This window comes from Podarcis vaucheri (genome assembly GCF_965113315.1).
Source record: "Podarcis vaucheri genome assembly, chromosome: 13".
NCBI lineage: Eukaryota > Metazoa > Chordata > Lepidosauria > Squamata > Lacertidae > Podarcis > Podarcis vaucheri.
The window spans coordinates 2,571,620-2,595,810 of NC_138751.1; the positions used below are offsets into that span (position 1 = coordinate 2,571,620).

The 24,191-nt window shown below is 51.5% G+C and overlaps 1 protein-coding gene across 1 annotated transcript; it reads right to left on the reverse strand.

Annotated features, from left to right (window-relative positions):
• Positions 1-557: 557 nt before the first annotated feature.
• On the reverse strand, positions 558-23,370 carry GNB2 (G protein subunit beta 2). Its single transcript, XM_082197825.1, has 10 exons — positions 23,229-23,370; positions 15,671-15,782; positions 15,166-15,204; positions 13,767-13,873; positions 12,621-12,684; positions 10,099-10,261; positions 6,193-6,259; positions 5,863-6,064; positions 4,051-4,267; positions 558-1,592 (listed from the first exon to the last, which is right to left on the reverse strand). The coding sequence occupies exons 2-10, from the start codon at positions 15,725-15,727 to the stop codon at positions 1,486-1,488; spliced, it is 1,023 nt and encodes a 340-aa protein (XP_082053951.1). The 5' UTR covers positions 15,728-15,782; positions 23,229-23,370; the 3' UTR covers positions 558-1,485.
• Between the last annotated feature and the right edge of the window lie 821 nt (positions 23,371-24,191).

Below are 24,191 nucleotides of genomic sequence, written 5' to 3' on the forward strand. Positions count from 1 at the left end.
TTTTTGCCCTTGGGCAATTTGGCTCCAGGGACCACACATTCGCTGCATAAGACGCACCAACATTTCCCCTTATTTTTTAGGAAGAAAAAGGTGCGTCTTATTTTTTAGGAAGAAAAAGGTGCGTCTTATGGGGCGAAAAATACAGTACATCCACAGCATCCCCCTGATCCACCAAGCTTGTAATTCCAGCAAATTATTTCTCCTTGCCGTGCAGAATTCTGCAAGCGTCTTATCAGATCGCCTCTTGTCGTTCCATCCCTTGACCTTTCCAGTTTCCCATCCCCAAAATCTCCAATATACTTTTTACGGCCAGTCAACCAGCGCACTGTGCACAGTTACCCTATAGATGTGGGTTTCGCCCTTGCTAAAATCCCACAAAGGTCTTTTCTGTGGCATGCCTGCACGACCCGTCTTGGAAGAAAGGGCAGGTGTGAAATCAAAGCACCTCCCCTCCCCCCCAAAAAAACCTTCCAAGCTCAACTCCCCCCCGACTCCAAATACCACCCCCCAAAAATTAATAAACAATGACAAATGACAAAACACCAGACACGTCGTGGTTGGTTTTCTGTTGTTTACAGGTTTACACACGGACCCCCCACCACCACGGCCGGGGCAGGGCGGGGGTCCCCCAGCGCCGTCACGCTCCTCTTTTTTATTTTTTTACAAAAACCAGCCACGGATTAGGAGGAAACAAGGCCACGGTTGCGGCTGCCACGAATTCCTTGAAAGCACCACCGGGAAGGAGGATGTTGAAAGACGGGGGTGGGGGGTGGAAGTGAGGGAAATAAGAGGACACGAAAGGTTGCCACACTGCAGATTTGGGCCTGCCTTGGATCGGGGCCTCCCCTGCTTGCGAATAAAGGGGAGTAAGCATCTCTTGGGCATGAGAGAGAGAGAGGAAGAATTAGGAGTCTCTCTGCCTCCCTCCCCCCAAAAAATTCCTTCCCCTGCAAAAAAGGCAAGCTCAGCCCCTGGTCCCTGGATGAAGGATGCTGCTGCCATGTTTGGAAACCGTTATGGGATGGCCTCGGCTCTCTTTCTCCCCCCCCCCAAATTTTGCTTCTTGAGAGGAGGGAATGCTTGGACCCCTTCAACCCTAATGATAAGCCCCCAATCCTTTCTTTAAACCGAACCGAAGTTCCCTATACTCTATAGGAGAGACAAACGCGGCCAAGACAGGGCCCCCCCTCCAAGGAAAAAAAAAAGTGTTACCGCTGGAGAAATCAGCCTCTTCCTCCTCCTCCGTGCCGGAAATCTGGCTCGGTCAGGACATCATTTTAAAAACGAGAGCAGGGGAAAATAAAAGGGACGACAAAAAGTTTTGGGGGGGAAGTGTTTGTGGTGTTCAAGGCCACAGGGCCCCCTTCAAGGCAGCAGGAGAGGAGGGGGAAGAGGCTGGGTTATTGGGGGGGGGACGTCAAGGGCTTTCCCTCCTGCTTTTCTCCCTCCCCACACTGTACCCCCCCCAAGCCAGAGCAAGGGGGCTCAGTTCCACACTTTCAAGAAGCTGTCCCAGGAGCCGGTGGCGATGGCCATCCCGTCGTCCGTCACGCCCAGGCAGCTGACGCGGTTGTCGTGGCCGGCGAGGACCCCTGAGGAAGGAAAGGGAGGAAGGAGAGGAATTGGTCGGGGCACCCAAAGGTCATCCAGCCCAGCCGCCCCCCCTGCAGGAACCGGCAGCTGGAGAATCCGTGGTGAGGGGCCACCTATGTTTAAAAATGTTCCAATGGAGGAGAATGTCTGCCCCGTGCAAGGGGGCGGAATGGCAGAGTTGGAAGGGACCTCTGAAGGTCATCTATCCCAACCCCCCGAGCAATGCAGGGTTCACAGCTGAAGCCTCAAGAGAAGAAGGAGGTGCACACGCATGTTTCCTAGCATATGCACCTTCGGGTGAGAAACTCGCGGGAACAGCCATTACGGCTCAAATTCCACACGCGGGAAACTCCGAAAATATTTTTCGTTGGTGCTGTGATGGAAGGTTGCTTGGCAAAATAATAATAATAATAATAATAATAATAATAATAATAATAATAATAATTTATTATTTATCCCCTGCCCATCTGGCTGGGCTTCCCCAGCCACTCTGGGTGGCTTCCAAAAGAATATTAAAATACTGTGATACATCAAACATTAAAAGCTTCCCTAAACAGGGCTGCCTTCAGATGTCTTCTAAAAGTCTGGTAGTTGTTGTTCTCTTTGACATCCAGTGGGAGGTAGTTCCACAAGGAGGGCGCCACCACCGAGAAGGCCCTCTGCCTGGTTCCCTGTAACTTGGCTTCTCGCAGTGAGGGAACCGCCAGAAGGCCTTCGGAGCTGGAACTCAGTGTCCGGGCTGAACGATGGAGGTGGAGACGCTCCTCCAGGGATACTGGGTCTTTGAGGCTGTTTAGGGCTTTCAAGGTCAGCACCAACACTTTGAATTGTGCTCAGAAATGTACTGGGAGCCAATGCAGATCTCTCAGAACCGGTGTTATGTGGTCTCCCAGTCACCAGTCTAGCTGCCACATTCTGGATTAGTTGCAGTTTCTGGGTCACCTTCAAAGGTAGCCCCACGTAGAGCGCATTGCAGTAGTCCAAGAGGGACATAACCAGAGCATGCGCCACTCTGGCCAGACAGTCTGTGGGCAGGGAGGGTCTCATCCTGCGTACCAGATGGAGCTGGTAAACAGCTGCCCTGGACACAGAACTGACCTGCGCCTCCATGGACAGCGGTGAGTCCAGAACGACTCCCAGGCTGCGCACCTGGTCCTTCAGGGGCACAGTTACCCCATTCAGGACCAGGGAGTCCCCCACACCTGCCCGCCTCCCATACTTCTGTCTTGTCAGGATTCAACCTCAATCGCCTCCTCTGCTTTCCAGGGATGAAGAGTCAGGGTACAGCAGCCTCTGGCCATCTGCCCACCCCCATTTCACTGGCTTGGACTACCACCAGCCCTTTCTGGACCTCCAAAAAGGTGGGCCAGTCTATGTGAGGCTCACTGAGCCCAGAAAACCGCAAGCAGGAGTCGAATGCAAGACCAGCATTCTCCCCTCTTGCCCTTTCCAGCAACTGCGGTCCAGAAGCATCACTGCCTCTGACCGTGGAGGCAGATTGCAGCTGTTCTGGCCAGTTACCCATCGATCGCTCTCGCTTCCTCCGTGAATTTGCCCCGTCCTCTTTTAAAGCCATCCGATTTGGTGGCCATCACTGTGGCAGGCAGTTCCACAGCTCAACTGCGCAATGCATAAAGAAGTCCCTTCCGTTGCATGTCCCCAATTTTTACAACGCAGGTACTTCAAGGCAGCCAGTAGGGAGTGGTAGTAATAATAACAAGAATGATTTTATTACCGTATTTTGCGCCCCATAGGACGCTCCGGCCCATAGGATGCACCTAGTTTTTTGGGGGGGAAATAAAGAAAAAAAATTTTATTTCCCCCCCAGGTGCGGGGCTGGAAGAACCAGGTCGGGGAACAGTGGGAAGGCACACTCTGCCTCCCCGCTGTCCCCCGAGCTTGTGGGGCTGGCTATGGGGAGAAGTGCGCTGATCCCGGGACTGCAGGCAGCTCTGCGCAACCCTCGGAGCCTGCATTCACCCCATAGGATGCACACACATTTCCCCTTCATTTTTGGAGGGGGAAAAGTGTGTCCTATAGGGCGAAAAAAACGGTATTTATACTCTAGGTTGCCCCAGCCATTCTGGGTAAAGCTGGAACGAGGCTCTCTTTTAAAAAACTGCCAGGATCAGGCCAGCGGCTGTTCTCAGATGCCCGTTACGGGAAATCCGCGAGCAGGATCCGAGCGCAAGATCAGCTCTCCTCTCCTGTGGTTTCCAGAAACGGAGATTTGGGAGCGTTTACGTTCCAGCTTGTCGATATCTGTCTTAAATTGGGGCGCCCAGAACCGGACACAGTATTCCAGGCTTGGAAACGACTGTTGACTTGCCTATAATAGCATGAGGATTTTTTCCTGCCACTGCATCACGCTTGCGACTTTGAGGGAGGAAAAGGAGTTTTCCCCACCCGGGATAACAACCACCTTATTCTCGAAAGGGACTTTGCGGCGCTACTCACCCGCCCGGTCGCCCTTCATGGAGTCCCAGATGTTGCAGTTGAAGTCGTCGTAGCCGGCCAGGAGGAGGCGCCCGCTCCGGGAAAAGGCCACGGAGGTGATGCCGCAGATGATGTTGTCGTGAGAGTACATCATGAGCTCCTGGTCGGCCCGCAGGTCAAAGAGGCGGCAGGTGGCGTCGTCCGAGCCGGTGGTGAAGGCGTTCCCGTTGGGGAAGAACTGCGGGGGGGGGGGAGAGAAAGGAAGGGGGCATCAGGAGGGGGTAAGGATGGGAGAGGACCCCGGAGCCTCGCCTCCCATGGCCCCCATATCCCGCTTCCCATGGCCCCCATAGCCTGTTTCCCATGGCCCCCATAGCTCGCTTCCCCTGGGACCCAGAGCCTCGCTTCCCACGGCCCCCGGAGCCTCGCTTCCCACGGCCCCCAGAGCCCCGCTTCCCGTGGCCCCCACTGCCCGCTTCCCATGGCCCCTATAGCTCGCCTCCCATGGCCCCCGGAGCCTCGCCTCCCATGGCCCCCATAGCCTGATTCCCATGGCCCCCATAGCTCGCCTCCCATGGCCCCCCATTGCCTGATTCCCATGGCCCCCATATCCCGCTTCCCATGGCCCTCGGAGCTTCGCTTCCCATGGCCCCAATAGCCTCGCTTCCCATGGTCCCTGCAGCTCCGCTTCCTATGGCCCCCAGAGCCTGCTTCCCATGGCCTGCTTCCCATGGCCCCCAGAGCCCGATTCCCACGGCCCCCGCAGCCCCGCTTCCCATGGCCCCCAGAGCCCGATTCCCACGGCCCCCGCAGCCCCGCTTCCCATGGCCCCCAGAGCCCGATTCCCACGGCCCCCGCAGCCCCGCTTCCCATGGCCCCAGAGCCTCGCTTCTCATAGCCCCCGGAGCCTCGCGTCCCATGGCCCCCATAGCCCACTTCCTGCGGCCCCCATAGCTCGCTTCCCATGGCCCACGGAGCCTCGCTTCCCACGGCCCACGGAGCCTCGCGTTCCCATGGCCCCCATAGCCCACTTCCTGCGGCCCCCGCAGCCCCGCTTCCCATGGCCCCAGAGCCTCGCTTCTCATAGCCCCCGGAGCCTCGCGTCCCATGGCCCCCATAGCCCACTTCCTGCGGCCCCCATAGCTCGCTTCCCATGGCCCCCCGAGCCTCGCTTCTCATAGCCCCCGGAGCCTCGCGTCCCATGGCCCCCATAGCTCGCTTCCCATGGCCCCCGGAGCCTCGCTTCCCACGGCCCCCGGAGCCTCGCTTTCCATGGCCTCAGGTCCCTTGGGTGCCTCCTGCCACTGGACTGCACCAGCATCTGGTCATTAGAGGAACATTTTTAGAAGCCAGTGCCCAATATTTATTTCCTCATCCCTCCCTGTTCCCTTTTCCTCGTGTGTCTTCTTCTTCTTCTTCTTCTTACTATTACTATTAGCCTGCAGGGGGCAGGAACCGCCTTCTTTTCTGGGAGCCTTTTGGGCTGGAGGGTGGGGGGCACAAACAACCACATTAACAGCCTTTCCCCACGTTTCTAAAGAACCTGACCGTGTAGCATAGCGGCACCTACACCTATGGAACTCCCTGCCTATTGAGATCAGGAAGGGGCCTTCATTATGTGTAACATAATAATTAAAAATAAAATAAAATGCCCCCTTGTCCACAGAGAAAAAAGGCCACAGGTTGTTTAAACAGGCTGGTTTAAGGGGAATGTTTCCGCCTGGCAACTATAGATATGTAAGGAAGTTGCCAGAGCAGCACACGAATGGGAAGCCACCACCAAAAAGGCCCCGTTCTCATTCTGCACCCCTCCGCAGCCGCCCCGGCACTCACGCAGACGGCGTTGATGTCGGACTCGTGCCCCGTGAAGGTCTGCCGGCACATGCTGTCCCGGATGTCCCACAGCTTGATGGAGGCATCGCAGGCGCCCGAGACAAAGGTCCGCATGTCGGGGGCCAGAGACAGCGACATGACGTCCCCGCTGTGGCCCGTGAAGGCGGTGGTCTGCTGGCCCGTCTCAATGTCCCACAGGGCGCTATTTGGGGGGAAGAGGAGGAGACGCAGAAATCAGAGGGCTGCAGGGATTCGCAAGGGACCCCTAAAGGTCATCCATCCCAACCCTCCGGGGGCGCCAGTCAGGTGGGGCACCCTGGCACTACTCACCACGTTGTGTCTCCGGAGCTGGTGATGATCTGGTTGTCGTTGAGAAACCGGCAGCAGGAGAGGTAGCCTTGGGAAGGAAAGAACGCAGCAGTTGCGGAGAGGGAAGTCTCGAGGGCCGCACCCCTCTCTGGGCAACATTTGGAGGGCCGCACCCCAGCAACACCTGTTGTTTTTCTTCTCTAACCCCCTCAGCCCAACGCAAGTTTATTATTATTACCGTATTTTCCAGAGTATAAGACGACTAGGCATAAAATAATAACACTAATAATACTAATAATACTACTAATAATAATAATTTATTATTTATACCCCCTCCCATCTGGCTGAGTTTCCCCAGCCACTCTGGGCTGCTCCCAATCAAGTGTTAATACAGCGTTAAATATTAAAATCTTCCCTAAACAGGGCTGCCTTCAGATGTCTTCTAAAAGTCAAATAGCTGTTTATTTCCTTGACATCTGGTGGGAGGTGCCACCACCGAGAAGGCCCTCTGCCTGGTTCCCTGTAACTTCATTTCTCGCAGGGAGGGAACCACCAGAAGGCCCTCGGAGCTGGACCTCAGTGTCTGGCTGGACGATGGGGGTGGAGACGCTCCTTCAGGTCTACTGGGCCTTTGAGGCTGTTTAGGGCTTTCAAGGTCAGCACCAACACTTTGAATTGTGCTCGGAAACGTACTGGGAGCCAATGTAGGTCTTTCAGGACCGGTGTTATGTGGTCTTGGTGGCTGCTCCCAGTCACCAGTCTGGCTGCCGCGTTCTGGATTAGTTGTAGTTTCCGGGTCACCTTCAAAGGTAGCCCCACGTAGAGTGCATTGCAGTAGTCCAAGCGGGAGATAACCAGAGCATGCACCACTCTGGCCAGACAGTCTGCAGGCAGATAGGGTCTCATTCTACGTACCAGATGGAGCTGGTAGACAGCCGCCCTGAACACAGAACTGACCTGCACCTCCATGGACAGAGGTGAGTCCAGAATGACTCCCAGGCTGCGCACCTGGTCCTTCAGGGGCACAGTTGCCCCATTCAGGACCAGGGAGTCCTCCACACCTGCCCGCCTCCCATACTTCTGTCTTGTCAGGATTCAACCTCAATCTGTTAGCCGCCATCCATCCTCCAACCGCCTCCAGGCACTCACACAGGACCTTCACTGCCTTCACTGGTTCCGATTTGAAAGAGAGATAGACGACACCCCCCAACTTTTCCAGTTAAAATACAGAGTTTGGGATATGCTCGCCATATGCTCTTCCAACACAAAACCAAATAAAAATTAAAAAAACAAGTCTCCAGTCCGGCTCAGAAATCTGCCCCACTTCCCAGTGGCCGGGGGCTTCTGGGGCCCATTTTCAAGCGTATTTCTGCTTCATTAAAGAGCTTGGTGTCCTCCGATTTAATTTGCTGTCGTTTTATCCTTTGGTGGGGAGTTGCTGCAGGAGCTGCCGCTGTAGCTGGCGTATAAGTCGACCCCCAACTTTTGAGAAGATTTTCCTGGGTTAAAACGTAGTCTTCTACGCCAGAAAATACAGTATTTATTTACTTAACTATTATTTATTATTATTATTATTAATTTACTTGTTGCATCTTTATATATCCTGCAGTTGTTTTTTCTCTCCCAACGCAGAGACAGTTCTCTCCCACTTGATCGTTTCGGGCAGGAGATATAGAAGTATAATCAGTCTAAAAAACAGTTTCTATCCAGGGGCTGTTAGGCTGCTGAACGGAAAATAATATAGCGCGAGTGACTATATTGGGGTTGGTGTGTTGTGCGACAAGCACACGAGAGTGCAATGAGATTGAGGGTTTGTGTGGCAAGGCGGAGAGGCCCGGTTAATTTCATTGCGCGCAAGTTGTCCATGTAGAAAGACTGGGCCATTATAAAGAGATTTAGTGGTTCTTAATTGACCGGCGATGTGGTAGTGTATTGTATTATTTCTGCAAATTGATTTCCTCTGGAGTGAAAGATCGGACTGGGACAAACCTTGTTATGTTGAGCTCGTATTTTGTACCATTTGTATGTGGTGTCTGTTTGATCATGTATGGTTTGCTATGCCTAATAAAGGATTGATTGATTGGCAATAAATATACTATTATTATTATTTGCCTTTTTTGCTGCTGCATCACACTGCGGACTCACGTTAAGCTTCTGGTCTACTAAGACTTCCAGATACTTTTAACCTGGAGCGTAGGAAGGTGCCTTATACCGATTCAGACCACGGGCCATAATTATTATTATTATTAATTATTATTATTATTATTATTAATCCAAATAATGTCCTTGCAAGGCTAGGCTGGGGCAGCAACCGGGCCCCTCAAGGTCGCACGCCAGGCGAGCTTTGCTCACGGCCAAGCGTGGGGCATTTGAACCCTTGGAAACCAGAGGCCGAGGGAACCCTCTGCAACAAGGAAGCGAGTTCGAAATGCGGCGAGGGGTGACTTAGCTGGGCTCCTGAGCGCCACAGGGAAAGAATGCAGCTGGTCTAGGGAGCCATGGACTCAAAATAGTAATAAATTTTCATTTCTAAACCGCCCTTCCCGGTTCAGTAAACCGGGCTCAGGGCGGCTAACGACAAATTCAAAACACTTAATTGATGCAACCAAAAAAACGGCATAAAATACAGTATAAAAACGTGAATTCAGAATTCAAAAATCAATTTATGAGGGAAATCCATCCAATAAACATTAGACGATCACCAGGGCTAACTGGCTAAATCAGTCCTATTGGAAAGGCTTTGCGTTAACGGCACTTTTAATCCGGATCCTGCCTTCTGCGGTGTTAGCTACCCCTCCCGGTTTGGGGTTGAAAGGTGGGAAGGGGTACAGGGGAAGCAAAATTAAGTACAGTGGTATGCTGAAAACCCAGAAGTAAGTGTTCCGGTTTTCAAACTTTTTTTGAAGCCGAACGTCTGTTGCGGCTGTCGGCTATTGTTTCCGGGGCGCCTGCACCAATCAGAAGCCGCGCCTTGGTTTTCGAACGTTTCAGAAGTCGAACGAACTTCCGGGACGGATTAAGTTTGGTGCTTTTGTTTTTGCTATTTATTATGTGTTTTTGAGGCTTTTTTGATTAACTGATCATGTGACTGCAGAAATGGATAAAAGCCCCTCATCCAAACGACGACTATTATCAGTGCAGGTAAGGAAAATAACAATTTTAATTTTTAGCATCTACAACACTGCCTTATTTATTTTACAGTACAGTACCTTGATTGTTGCTTTCATTTTATGGCTCAACGGTGTCGTTAGGTGGCAAAATTCATGATAAATTGCTGCGGTGGTGGCCCCCGCCCTGTGGAACGCCCTCCCACCAGATGTCCAAGAGGAAAAACAACTACCAGACTTTTAGAAGACATCTGAAGGCAGCCCTGTTTAGGGAAGCTTTTAATGTTTAATAGGTTATTGTATTTTAATATTCTCTTGGAAGCCGCCCAGAGTGGCTGGGGAAACTCAGCCAGATGGGCGGGGTATAAATAAATTATTATTATTAAAAAATGCCCCCAGCTGCAATATCCGTGCATAAGACGAGCCCAGATTATGAACATTATTCTACAGTGAAAGAAACCATAGTCTTATACACAGAAAAGTACAGTAATCATCATTATCAGCAATTATCATTGTGAAATAATATATTCTCTTGGCTGGGCAGGGGGGTCAATGTTGTTTATTTACTTCACGAAATTTATGACGCTTTATATTTATTATTATTATTACTTTAGGGGTTGTTTCTAAAAGTCTGGAACGGATCCATCCGTTTTGCATTACTTTCTATGGGAAAGCGCGCCTCGGTTTTGGAACGCTTTGGTTTTGGAACGGACTTCCGGAATGGATCGAGTTTCAGAGGCAAGGTACCGGTGTAACCAGTTTGGTTTCGCGAAGGAGGCGAGAGGGGGGCAAGAGGGCGGGGTTTGGGGGAGCCCCTCACCTGTGTGCCCAGGGAGTTCCCGGCTGACCCGGACGTTCCCTTCCCGGGTCTTGAGGCTGTAGATGGAGCAGATGTTGTCCAGGCCGCCACAGGCCACGTAGTTCCCGGATGGGGCGTAGGCACAAGTCATCACCCACGACGACCGCAGAGGGATGGCGTGGACCTGCAGGAAGCAGGAAAAGGGGGTGCGTGAGATACAAAAAACCAGGGACCCCAACAGATCAGCATCATCTCTTCCTCCCTACAGTGGTACCTCGGGTTAAGGGACGCGGGTGGCGCTGTGGGTTAAACCACAAAGCCTAGGACTTGCCGATCAGAAGGTCGGCGGTTCGAATCCCCGCAATGACGGGGTGAGCTCCCGTTGCTCGGTCCCTGCTCCTGCCAACCTAGCAGTTCGAAAGCACATCAAAGTGCAAGTAGATAAATAGGTACCACTCCGGCGGGAAGGTAAACGGCGTTTCCGTGCGCTGCTCTGGTTCGCCAGAAGCGGCTTAGTCCTGCTGGCCACATGACCCGGAAGCTGTTCGCCGGCTCCCTCGGCCAATAAAGCGAGAGGAGCGCCGCAACCCCAGAGTCGTCCACGACTGGACCTAATGGTCAGGGGTCCCTTTACCTTTACCTCGGGTTAAGAACTTAATTCGTTCTGGATGTCTGTTCTTAATCCGAAACTGTTCTTAACCTGAAGCACCACTTTAGCTAATGGGGCCTCCTGCTGCTGCCGTGCCGCCGCTGCTCAATTTCTGTCCTCATCCTGAAGCAAAGTTCTTAACCCGAGGTACTATTTCTGCGTTAGTGGAGTCTGAAGCGTCTGTAACCCGAGGTACCACCGTACCATATTTTTCCATGTATAAGACGCCCCCTATTTTTGGGGACTCCAATTAAAGACCTACACTGGCTCCCAGGACGCTTCCGATCACAATTCAGAGAATAATTGGGTGAACTCTCCCTACCTTGGATCAAATCTATGCTTACAGGTGCCATAAGAAAGCTGCAGAGATAGCGCAGGATAGTGCGCACCCCGGAAATGATCTCTTTCAGTTTCTGAAACAGTTTCTACCCAAATGAGATTCTTTATTTATTTCTCCTTTATTCTTTATAAATTATTGTATTTTTATATTCTGTTGAAAGCCACCCAGATTGGCTGGGGAAACCCACCCAGATGGGCGGGGTATAAATAATAAATTATTATAAAGAAACCCCTCCAGCTGCAATATCTGTGCATAAGACGAGCCCAGATTATGAACGTTATTCTACAGTGAAAGAAACCATAGTCTTATACGTGGAAAAGTACGGTGATCGTTATTATCAGCAATTATCATTGTGAAATAATATATTCTCTTGGCTGGGGGGGGGGGTCAATGTTGTTTATTTACTTCACAAAATTTATGAAGCTTTTTTTTAAAAAAAAGTGCTTCAAAGCAGTACGAAAAAGGATACAGCAAATAAAGGGATTGCTAAGGAAAAACAGCAGCGGCAACTTTAAAAGTCTGCCAAAAAATTAAACCAGCCACATAGCGGCTAAAAGTCGTGTTGGTTTTTCTAAACGCCTGGGGACAGGCCTGCCTAAACTCAAAATGCTTTTTCGTGACATTGGAATTTGCGGACATCCCAGGAAGTCAATTGTTGGAAGATTCGGGGAAGATAAAAGGACGTCCGCCTTAAGACTCTTAAACTGTGGAACTCCCTGCCACAGGAAGGGCCACTTACCTGGATTCGACCAATTCAGAGGGCTGCAGCCATGAGGACCAGTTTCTGGGTGCCACATGATCCCGCCTGACAGTTTCCCATAATGGCTGGCCACTGGGAGAACAGGATTATGGACTGGATTGGACCCACCCCCCACCCCGCTTTGGCCTCATTCTTCTCACGGTCTTATTTACGAAATGTATTGGTTGCTTTTTTTAAATTTTACAAAGGCAACTCGAAACGACTTACGCTGTATGGTGGTACCTCTGGTTGCGGATGTGATCCGTTCCAGGGTGCCATTCGCACCCCGAAAAGTCCCTAACCAGAGCGGCACTTCTGCGCACTTGCAAAGCGCGACAGAGCGCTTCTGCACATGCGCGAACTGCGCAGAACACTCCTGTGGTTGCAGCAAAACCCGGAAGCAAACACTTCTGGCTTTGCCGCATTCCTAACCCAAAAACATGCAACATGAAGCGTTCGCAAGAAGAGGTACGACTGTATTAACAAATAAACCGATGCATTTTTTAAAAATCGGAAGAGAAAGAGAAATTTATGTTCCAAAAAGGCAGGACTCGGACGCAAACACCCCACTCACACACAAAAAGGGGCCCTGGATAAGTAGAGTCCTGGTGGGGAAAAAGCACCTAGAGATATGCAAAGCGAAGGTGCAAGGAGAGCCCTCCCTGGGGAGAGCTTGCTGCAAGTGGGGAGCCACCACCAAAAAGGCCCCGCTCTCATACGGCCACCCTCCAGGCACTGAGAAGGGCCCCGGGTGACGCTCGAAGGGTCCCCCGGGGCCAAATAGCAGGGCCCACTGACAGCCACACAGGGCTTACCTTGTTTGTGGTGTAGCTGTCCCAAATGATCAGTTTGCCGTCTTGGGAGGCACTAACCAGCAGCCTGTGGAGGTGGAGAGAGGAAGAACGGAGGAGGCGTGAGATTGGGTGGAACTCAGAGTGAGATAGAGGGTTTCCGAGTTGCTCGGGGACAAGAGGAGACCCAAAGCCCTTTCCTCTTCTGCACGCCCAACACAGGGAGATGGGACCAAGCCCATTGGCGTCCATTGAGCTTAGTGTTGTCCACACGGGCCGGCAGCTGCAGCTGCCCAGGCGAGTGGGGTCTCACCCAGCCCTGCCAATACTTGCTACAGGAGATCAAACCTGGCTCCTTTTGCATTGCAGGGGGTGGGACTCAGGGCGGATTTGATTTAAATCAAACTGATTTAAATCCCGATAAAAATCGCTAGTCGGTAAGACTTGATTTAAATCATTTTTTTACAGAAAGACTCATTCCGGCTGGTATAATCTTAATATTTACAACCAGATGGAGGTTTCATTTCTGGAACAAAGAATTTTCAGAGTGGTTTTTACAGTTACATCAAAAATCGCTGATTTGGTTATACCATTAGAAATACACAGACAGATAATGATGGAATGATGGTGAGGTTTAATAAGTTGACTGTTTATAGTTGGGCAACTTTTCTGCTGTACTTCATTGGAAGGAGAAAAAAATAATCATTTCCTTAGTAACCATTTAAACGATCTGTTTAACTAAAACAACAACACTATGGCATATGTATCCATGTTCGTTAACTGATGTGGTCAAACAATTAAAAAACAAACACTTAAGACTGAGTTTTAGCACACGTGAAAAACACACGTTAAAACAAATCCTTATTTCCTGATGAACAGCCTTTGGACTATAATGCAAATGAAATAGATTTAGAAAGACTTTTCCTCCAAAGGCATTTTATTTTACAAATCCAATTTAAATAAAAATAAATAAATCCGATTTAAATTTTAAAAATCCAATTTAAATTTTAAAAATCCGATTTAAATTTTAAAAATCCAATTTAAATTTTAAAAATTCAATTTAAAATTAAAAAAAACATTTTTTTTTTGTCCACCCTGGTTGGACTAGAGGGCCTTTGGGGGTCCCGTCCAATCCCACAATTCCAAGGGGCAGCCGCCCTTTGCTCTCACCTGGAGTCTGTCCCCCAGTGCATGGCGTAGATCTTCGCCAGGTGACCCCGTAATGTGCGCCTCGTCCGCATCTGGATCCGGCCCACCGGATCGAGGCCAGCTGTGATCTGGGGGGGGGGAGAAAGAGAGGGGGGGTGTCAAAAGACGAAAGGCCCCCCCAGAGAGGAGGAACACCTCTGCGCAACACACACAACCTCCAGAGACCCTCGCCTGCTTCTTCCAACAACATCTCAAAGTGGGGGAGGAATTAATAATAATAATAAATTTATATTATTTATTTATACCCCGCCCTTCCGGGTTCAGGGGGGCTAACAACAAATTTAAAACACTTAATCGATGCAGCAAAAAACAGCATAAATACAGTATAAAAACGGGAATAACAATAAATTCAGAATTCAAAAATCAATTTAGGGGGGAAATCCATCCAATAAACATTAGGTGATCCCCAGGGCTAGCTGGCTAAATTGGTCCTATTTGGGCCGGCGAGGAGACCAGGGGAGAATTAGCTGGAGGATCGCATAAAAATCTTCATAAAAAGGGAAGGAGGAAAAATAAAAGATCAGGAGGAATTCAAATTAAAGGCCAGGCGGAATAGCTCTGTCTTACAGGCCCGATGGAAGGAGGTTAAATCCTGCAGGGCCCTGGTCTCCTGGGACAGAGCATTCCACCAGGTTGGAGCCACCACTGAGAAGGCCCTGGCCCTGGGGGAGGATAATCTGACTTCCTTAGGGCCCTCTAAACTATGATTACTCATGGACCTGAAGGTCCTCAGCGGGGCAGACCAGGAGAGGCGGTCCCGTAAATAAGAGGGTCCCCTAAGCCAGTGTTTTTCAACCACTGTTCCGCGGCACACTAGTGTGCCGCGAGATGTTGCCTGGTGTGCCGTGGGAAAAATTGAAAAATTCGAAAGATTTTTTAAAAGAAAAAAGTCAGATTTTCGCCTACTATGCGGGCGCCGGACTGTGTCCACCCTATTTTCCATCCATCCTGGGCGGTCCGCTCTCATCCGATTCCCCATAGAGAGCAGCGGGGTTCTGACATCTCCCTCTCCGCACACAGTGGTGGTGTGCCTCGTGATTTTTTTCATGAAACAAGTGTGCCTTTGCCCAAAAAAGGTTGAAAAGCACTGCCCTAAGCCACAAAGGGCTTTAAAGGTCAAACCCAGCACCTTAAACCTGACCCTATACTCCACCGGGAGCCAGTGCAGCTGGAAAAGCACTGGGTGAATATGCTCCCATGGCAGAGACTCCGTGTGGAGCCTTGCTGCAGCATTCTGCACCCGCTGGAGTTTTTGGGACAGCTTCAAGGGCAGCCCCGCGTAGAGCGAATTACAGTAGTCAAGCCTGGAGGTGACCGTCGCGTGGGCCAAAATATATTCAAGGGGTTTCTTTCGCCTCACCTGGGTCAGCGTGGAGTCCCCACATGCTTTCCTGGCGTCCTGCGGGAAGGGAAAGGGAGAAGAGAGCAGGGGTGAGTGCAAATTATTAATTATTATTATTATTATTATTATTATTATTAATATTATTAATACCCCACCCATATGGCTGAGTTTCCCCAGCCACTCTGGGCGGCTCCCAATCAAGTATTAAAAACAATAAAGCGTTAAAACTTCCCTGAACAGGGCTGCCTTCAGATGTCTTCTAAAGATAGGATAGCTACTTATTTCCTTCACATCTAACGGGAGGGCGTTCCACAGGGCGGGCGCCACCACCGAGAAGGCCCTCTGCCTGGTTCCCTGTAACCTTACTTCTCGCAGTGAAGGAACCGCCAGAAGGCCCTCGCCGCTGGACCTCAGTGTCTCAACCCCGCAAAGTCTCCATCCCCGGAAAAAAAGAGAAATGTTGAGCCCAGCACCTCAATGAGGGCTAGAAACTTGGCTGGCGCTGCCAACTGCAGCCACTCACCCGGATCTGGTTGCGCAGTTGTTCCGCCTCCTGCCTCAACTGCTCCAGTTCGCTCATGGTGGAGTCGGGCGCGGGGGGCTTGGCCAGCAGCCCCTCTCAGCCGGCCGCAATCCTGTTTAATGGGGGGCAAAGAGGTGGTTGCGTTAATTTGTTTGTTGCGAAGCAAGCGCAGGGGGTTGAGATAGATGAGCTCTGGGGTTCCCCTCCTGAATAATTCTTAAGTCCTGGGTCGCCTTCTCCTCCCAGGAGTCTGAAGCGAAGGGTCTAACCAGGCTCACGGGGGAAAAACTAAGAACACCCCCCCCCCCGTCCCTGGGGGTAACTGTGACCCCCCAGGTGACCGTTGGGGTTGCCAAAGCCTGGCGGAGAACGCTTTCTGCTTGCAAAACTGCTTCGTACGGTCTTCCCTGCGCGAGCAATAGCTGCGCCCATTTTACAGATGGAGGCAGGGGAAAGTAGAGGGTCAAAATCGTCAACACTTTGAAAATGAAAGAGTTTTGGGAACTGATCTATAATGAATTGAAAAAGATGCTTAAATATACTTTTCCAAAAAAGCCTGAAGAATTATTGCTAGGTTTGATGGGAGAGGATATTAAGAAGACAGACCAAAGGTTATATTTGTATGCGACGACAGCAGCTAAGAGTTTTGATAGCCCAAAAGTGGAAAACACAGGAGATACCGACTGTAAAGGAGTAGCAGACAAAGTTGGTCGAGTACGCAGAAATGGCAAAACCGACACACAGAATTCGCAGTCAGGAGGAGACGAAGTACCAAAAAGAATGGAGTAAATTTATGGTTTATCTAAGTGAGAACTGTAGAAATTTGAAGATGTTAGCAGGACTGAAATAAATCTTATGTCATGGTGTAATATTTACTTTTTCAGCAGGGGGCCAGTCCACTGTCCCTCAGACCTTGTGGGGGGCCGGACTATATTTTGGGGGGAAATGAATGAACTCCTATGCCCCACAAATAACCCAGAGATGCATTTTGAATAAAAGGACACATTCTACTCATGTAAAAACACGCTGATTCCTGGACCGTCCGCAGACCGGATTGAGAAGGCGATTGGGCCGGATCCGGCCCCCGGGTCTTAGGTTGCCTACCCTTGCCCTATACAGCTTCAGGGGGTCTTCGAAAATATCACCGTGATGCACCCAACGGATCCTGCGCTTACCGAGAGAGGGCCTCGCTGCAGGTAAGCCTATCAGGAGCAGGTCCGTTCTGTACAATTTTTAGGAGCCCGGAAGGACCTAGCCTTTGGGTTTTTTTTAAAATGAATTTATTAGCATTTTCTATAATGAAACAAAAACAAAAATAAACAAGCACAACAAAAAAGAAATATATATATATAACAAACATACAAAAATATAAAACTTAAAAACAATTAAAAACCAGGTCGGAGCCACCACTGAGAAGGCCCTGGCTCTGGTGGAGGATAGCATATTATTTATTTTACTTTTTCTCTTTCATCCATTTCCTCAATTTATTTTTCCTAACCTTATTTTCATTTAATTTAGTTCATTTTTTAAAAAACCAATTTTACCTTATCCAAACTGAAACATCAATACTTATACATCAATACTCATTCTTAAAACATTTTTTCTAAAGTCGATCCAAATTCCCTTCCATGAATTTCCCAATTTTCATACAAATAACAAAACAGCCTTTGGAACTGCCTGCCACTGCAGGGCTACTAGCCAAGAGGGCTGGGGCTCTGCCTCTGTGGCTGGAGGCAGTAAAATGTTCCTGGGTTCCAGTTGGGGTTGGGCTGGATGACCACGAGGACCCTAATAATAATAATAATAATAATAATTTATTATTTATACCCCACCCATCTCTCTGGGTTTCCCCAGCCATTGCAAGACTATGCAGAATTAGACAAACTGACAGGAAGGATTCGAAACCTGCGGGACCAGAGGACCGGAGTAAATATCTGAATTATCTGAAAAGCAATTGTAATAAACAGATCGTGCTAGCAGGACTGCAAGAAGTTCTGGAAGGAGGATTACGCGGAATATGGCAAGGAAGATCACGGAGAGGATGTTAGTTAAGGATAATTAAAAGTAATAAGAGAAATTAAGAAATGATAAAAGAATGGGAAATCTTCAGAGGTAATTGAATATTCTATAAGATAAAAATGTACGTTAAATGACTTCTGGAAACGATATGTTCAAAAAATTAATAAAAATGTATATTAAAAAGAAGAAGAAGAAGCCATTGCAAGGGGGCCTGCTAACGTCCCCCCACTCTTGCCCTCCGGCCAATATTTGCTTTGGAGGATAGAGAGGACCCCCCCAAATAATGCAAGGTGGGGGGCAAAACAGAGGTGGCTTTGCTCCTCCCGGAAAGCAGAAAACGCCCCCCCCCCGGAAAAAATAAACCAAAAATGGTGCGCAGGGAGGGGGTCTCTCTCCCCCCCCCCTTGGGAAAGCCAAATAAAAGAGAGAGGGTCCCGGGTCGTCACCATGGCAACCGGACCCCCACCGCCACCTCTCCCAGCACAAAACACAAGAGCAGCATCTTTAAACTCCAGCTGGCGGTTGCCGTGGCGATGGGATGTGGGGGGGGGAGCCCAGAGACCAAGATGGATTTGCAGCAGCTGAGCTCCCCAATTCCCAATAAATAAATGGGGGGGGGCGGGAAAACGGGTGCGCTGGCTCAGAGGTGCCCCCGCGGCGTGGCACAGAGAGATGTGGGGCGATGATGGTTTTCCACACCAGGCCAGAGATCCGAGGCTTATACGCCTTAATCTCCAATCTCATTTGCTTCGTTAGGGAAAGTGCATTAGGCAAAATAAACAAATAGGCGAGAGCCGAGCCAAATCTCCCGGCAAGTGTAAACGAGATTACAGAGGGATTACGGAGGAGGATGAGTTCAACGCAGCTTGGAAAACTACGTTTCCCCCTGCACAGGGTGGTACGTTAGTGGGCAGCGAGGCCGGGAAGCAAGGCGTTTCGTGGGTTAAAGGCAGAGGGGAAGCCGGACTCCTGGGTTCCTCGGATCAGGAGAAAGGGACTTGGGAACATCCCGGGCGCTGAGCCAAGCCACAGTGCCCTCCTGGGCGCGATCAAAAGCCCTCTCTTGGCGCTTTGCAGCACAAAGCCAGGCGCCTGGTCGGGGTCCGGCGAGGACGCCTGATTTTCGGACCCCCTGTTGAGGGCGGATCAGGAGAAGGCGGATGCGCAGAGCTCTGATCTCTCCGGCAAAAGCTTGTAAGGAGCGATGCTCAGCAAGAACAACCCATCGCTTCCAACCTGTTTGATTTTTCTGTTAAAAAAACCGGGCGCCGCTCCAGACTACAACTCCCACCAGCCCTGACTGCATGAGCCCCTCTAGCCCAACATCTCACAGCGGCTGACCAGATACTCGCAATGGGAAATCCGCCACCCCCCCCAGCATGATCTGAGTGCGAGAGCATCACTCTCCCCTCTGGCTGGGGAGTCGCAGGTAGACTGCGCCTGGGCGTGGAGGTTTTGCTGTTGTAACAGACTCTCCAAAGACCCACCTAATCTGCCCGCATCCTGTTATCGGAGCGGCTAGGCAAACGCCCCAAAGGGAGGCCCGTAAACAGGACTCGAACTCAAGACAGCAGTTTTCAGAAGCCTTACTGCCCCCAATTGCGAAGGCAGAGAACAGCCGTTCTGGCTAGCATCCGTCAACAGCCCTCTCCTCAAACGTGAATTTGTCCAATCCTGCAGCAGGGAGTTCCACAAATTCGCCAGGTGATGACGACAACAACTTCTTGGCTTGCAAACGTAAACAACGCCTTATCCATGAGTTAAAGGTATAGGGACCCCTTGACCATTAGGTCCAGTCGTGGCCGACTCTGGGGTTGCGGCGCTCATCTCGCTTTACTGGCCGAGGGAGCCAGCGTACAGCTTCCAGATCATGTGGCCAGCAGGACTAAGCCGCTTCTGGTGAACCAGAGCAGCGCACAGAAACCCCGTTTACCTTCCCGCCGGAGTGGTACCTATTTATCTACTTGCACTTTGATGTGCTTTCAAACTGCTAGGTTGGCAGGAGCAGGGACTCAGCAACGGGAGCTCACCCTGTCATTGCGGGGATTTGAACCGCCGACCTTCTGATCGGCAAGTCCTAGGCTCTGTGGTTTAACCCACAGCGCCACCCACATCCCTTCTGCCCATGAGTTAGGCGTTCCCAACTGTGGGGCAGCGTTGCCCTTCCTTATCGTCCATTATGATTTATTTAATTCCCGCCCTCTTAAGGTCCCCAGATCAGGTTACGGCGTTAAAGCGCAACATCGGATACAGTTCGCCGGAAGTTGTGCAATGAGGCTCTTTGGGGAGGGAGTATCACAGCTCAGGGGCCACCACTGAGAAGGCCCTGTCCTCTCCCCCTAATTTCTGAAGGGGGGGAAAGGAACTACGAAGAGGACTCCCTCCGCTGGTCTCAGCACCCAAGAGGGTCTGTAGGGAAGGAGGTGGCCTCCGACAGGGCTTTGTTCGAACCCCCTGGATCAGGCCCAGAAACAAACTGGCAGCTGTTTTAGAACAGGGGGAGTTATATGAGATCTTAAAAGGGAATCCCGGCCAGGAATCCGGCTGCTGCATTTTGGATATTTCCGAGTCGTCTTCAAGGGTGGCCCCAGGCGGAGCGCTTTGCAGTAGTCCAGCCTGGAAGTTACCAGCGCATGCAGTACACCGGCCAGCCAAAAGAGCATCGCCAAAGGGCATTGAATTCACATTCAGCGACCCCGAAAAGGTGTGTTTGCTTCACTCCGCACACACAATCAGGTCGATCCGGGATATACAGACACGGGGTTGGACTAGATGACCAACCCCGGTTCTACGAGTCTCAGCTTTGCTCACAAGCGTGCAACGGAAGAGGGCAAGCCAGCCAATTAAGTGGTCTCCACTAAGTGCCCTTTGTTATTTGAGATCGGCACTTAATTTGCACAAATTCTAGATGCCAGAAAAAGCAACAAGGACAAAGGAATGCCGGGAGCATCCTGCTGAAATATTTCAAGATCCGCAGAGGGGCGGAAATCTGGAAATCTGCCCTCCTGGACCCCCTGCCGCCTTTAAAGGCTTTCCTCCAGGCCTTGAGGACTAGGAACCTGCTAAGTCTTGCAGCGGAAAATAAAAGGGGGTCTCTTCTTGATCCTCCAAGAACTGCGACTTTCAGGACCAGTTTACATGGACCTTGCAGCCCCAAGCGCATCTCTTGGGGACATCAATATCGATATTGGTTATATATAGTTTTTCCGGCGCCCTTGGGTGTCCCACTCTGATACACCCACGTGAAGGGTGTCCGAGGGGGAAGGCGCCTGGAAAAAGCACCCCGCTGTTTCCTCGCCCCAAAAGGCACGTCAAAATCATCAGCTGAGCAAGCTAACTATTCCTGGGCGCATCATTAAAAGGCAGGACTCCTGGGTTCCACCCTCAACTCGGAGAGCGAGGGGTATTGGGAGACGTGAAAAGGACGCCCGAGTTGCACGTAAAATGCAAGGCGTGATAATATCTGGGGGGGGGAAAGGAGAAGCAGCGCAGAATTGTAGGGTTGGGGGCCACCCAGCGGTCATCCATCCCAACCCGCTGCTGCAATCACAGCTGAGGATTCCCTGGCAGCCCTCTGTTTCACAACCTCCAATGAAGGACAGTCCACCACCTTCCAAAGTTCAAAATTAAGAGGGGGGGGGGTCTTAATTTTCTACAAAAGCCTCAAGTGGGGTTTTTTTTAGGGGGAGGGTTTTTTTGGGGTCCAGGCATCCCACCGTCTCCCGACACTTATTCCCACCCCTCTCTCTTGCAACGCCATCCCCGCAGCATCCTGCCGCCACCAAAACAGCAGTGGTACATCGGACTCTACTTTCCCTTCTTCAGATCTGTAAAATGGGAACAGCGAGAAACCACACGACGGTTTTTAAAGGAAAAGCAACACCACCGTGAGGGTTTTTTTGTTTTGCTAGCGGGAGGTATTAAAATGTAAACAAAGCAAAATATAAATACTAGGGGGGGAATAAAATGGGTGTTGGCTGTGCCAGATCAGACCTCAGCAAGCACCCAAAGGGCCCCCCACCCTTAATTTTTACTTATTGTGTTAATATCCCACCTCTCCCTCAAGACGGCACGTAGCCCCCTCCTCATTTAACCCCCACAACTACCCTGGAAGGTACGTTAGGCTGAGAGAGGCAGCAACTGCCCCCCAAGGTCAGACAGGGAGCTAAGAAGCCGAGTGGGAAGATTCGAACTCTGGTCTCTCTGTTCCTAGTCCAAACACTCTAACCACTACGCCCCACTGTTTCTGTGGGGAAGAGGGGAGGCCGTCCGCCAACTCCAGGAGGCGTCCAAAGAGCCCCGCTGTCAAGGGAAGAGGGCGGGCCTTGCGGGGCCTCGTTAGCGGTAATTAAAGGTCCCCAGACAAGTTCATTAAGCGGAGAGGGCCTTGGGGAAGCCGCCAGCTGTACCTTCCGGGAGACGAGGGACCCAGGAGTCCGAGGAACCCAGGAGTCCTGCCTCCGCTTGGCAGCAAGCCTGACCCATACCCAACAGGCTCCCAGTTCCTCTTCCGAAGAACCCAGGCGTCCGGGCCCCACACACAAGCACACCTGCTATATCCAAAGAACCCCAGGTGTCCTGGCCCCCATCTCCCCATGGATTCTCTCTCTCTCGGCCCCACATCTGTCCAGAGAACCCAGGCGTCCTGCTCCCCCCCCCCCAATTTCCCCTCCGCTTTTCTTCTCTCTGGGTAGGCCCCACATCCTTTGCGGAGAACCCAGGAGTCCGGCGGGGGACACATCTCTGCTGGCTACCCTATAGATTTTTTTTGGGGGGGGGAGAAGAATAGAGATAACAGAGACCCCCCCCCCAAAAAAGCGTGGTCTACACAGCAAGGTTGTGGGGTGGATCCTGTCTCTTGCTGGGCAAATGCATTAATCCCGGACTTCCTCCATTTGGAAGACCCTGTTGCAAAATTGGGGGGGGGCAGAAAGAGGCCTAAAAATGGGGCGATGTGGGGGGGGGGCTGTTTGACTAGGAAGGCTCCTTGGGCGATGGGGAAGTCTTTTAAAGGGCAGATTTTTGGCAGGGGGGGAGGAAAGTTGGGGGGGGAGGGAAAAACCCACCAAGTGGGGGGGGTGAGAGGGGGGCTACTGCTGCTGCAAAGGGGGGGGGAGGTTGCTATGGGGCGTGGGAAAAAAGGGCAGGAGGTTGCCAGGATGAGATTCCTGGAGGGGGCGGTTGCTAAGGAAGGGGGGGAGAGAAAAGAAAAGGATCTTGGGGGGGACAAACATGGGGGGGCAAAGAGCTTGCAATAAACCAAGAGGGGGGGAGTGAAGGGCTTTGGGGCTGGGGGGGGGGCTGCGCTTTGCAAAGGAGTGGGCGTTGCTATGGGGCAGCTGGGGAGGGGGGGTTGCATGTGCAATGGGGGGCCCGTTGCTATGGGGCAAGGAGCCTTCAAGGGGGGGGGGAGATTAAAAACCAACAGGCATGAATTGTTAGGGGGGGAGAGGGAGGGAGGGAGGGAGGCTATGGGGCGGGAGAAAAAGGAAACCCCCCCATCTCCACCCGCCCCCCTTTCCACCCTGGCCCCACATACCTGCTGCTGCTGCAGCCCCGCCGCCGCCTTGCTGGGGGGGGCAAGGGGGGAGGAGGAGGGGTGGGGGTAGGGACTCGTTTCCGCTGCTGCTGCTGCTGCTGCTGTTCTCCCAGCGGCGGAAGGATCGCGCTCTGGCGGCGCCTGTTTTCGCCCCTTCCGAGGCAGGCGCAGCGGCGGCTTCAGCTTCAGCGGAGGAGGCGGCGGCCGGGACTCGTTCCCCGAGCGCGCGGAGCGATCCCGCCCCACCCAGCCCCGGTGATGCGGCCGCCGCGCCCAGAGCCGGACGCGAGCGAGGGAGATACCAAGTGGCGCCCACTCGCGGAGGGGGGGGCGCCGGGAGGGGGAAAGGAAGAGGGGGAGCAGGGGGGAAGCCAACCGAGGTGGGGTTCAGAAGAATAAGAGACAAGATAAGAAGGGGAGTGAATATGGACCTTCCCTTTCTAGGAAAGTTTCTTTTTTTAAAAAGAGTGGGACGTACCAACTGGGGTCGCCTGGGAGAGGCCAGTGTTGGGAGAGGGGGGTATCCGGGAAAGACCAAGTGACTTTCTCGGGGGGGAGGCAAAAACTCCACCCTGGTTTTTTTGCTTTCTTTTTTAAGTAAAGGGGGATTTCTTGTTTAAGGGCATTTTTATTTTTCTGGTAGGGAGGGTATGTTTCCTCCCAACCCAGGAGGGGATGAATGGGGATTGGGTTATACCAAGTTTTGGAAGGTGCTCCCCCCTCCTCCATGCCCTTAACAAAAATTATTATTAAATTGCAGAGAGGAAATGCTAATTTCAGTCTTAGCCATCAACTTCGGTCAAAGGGGTGGGGAGGAGGGAGTTTGGTGGCGGGGGTGAGTCATTTCTTTAGGGAAGCAGCACCACCCAAAATGGGAGGCGGAGATGGTACAGTCCAAACCACACACACACTCAGTAACCTTTGCACAATTGTGTTGCACAAGCGCCCCAGCTCCTCTCCCTC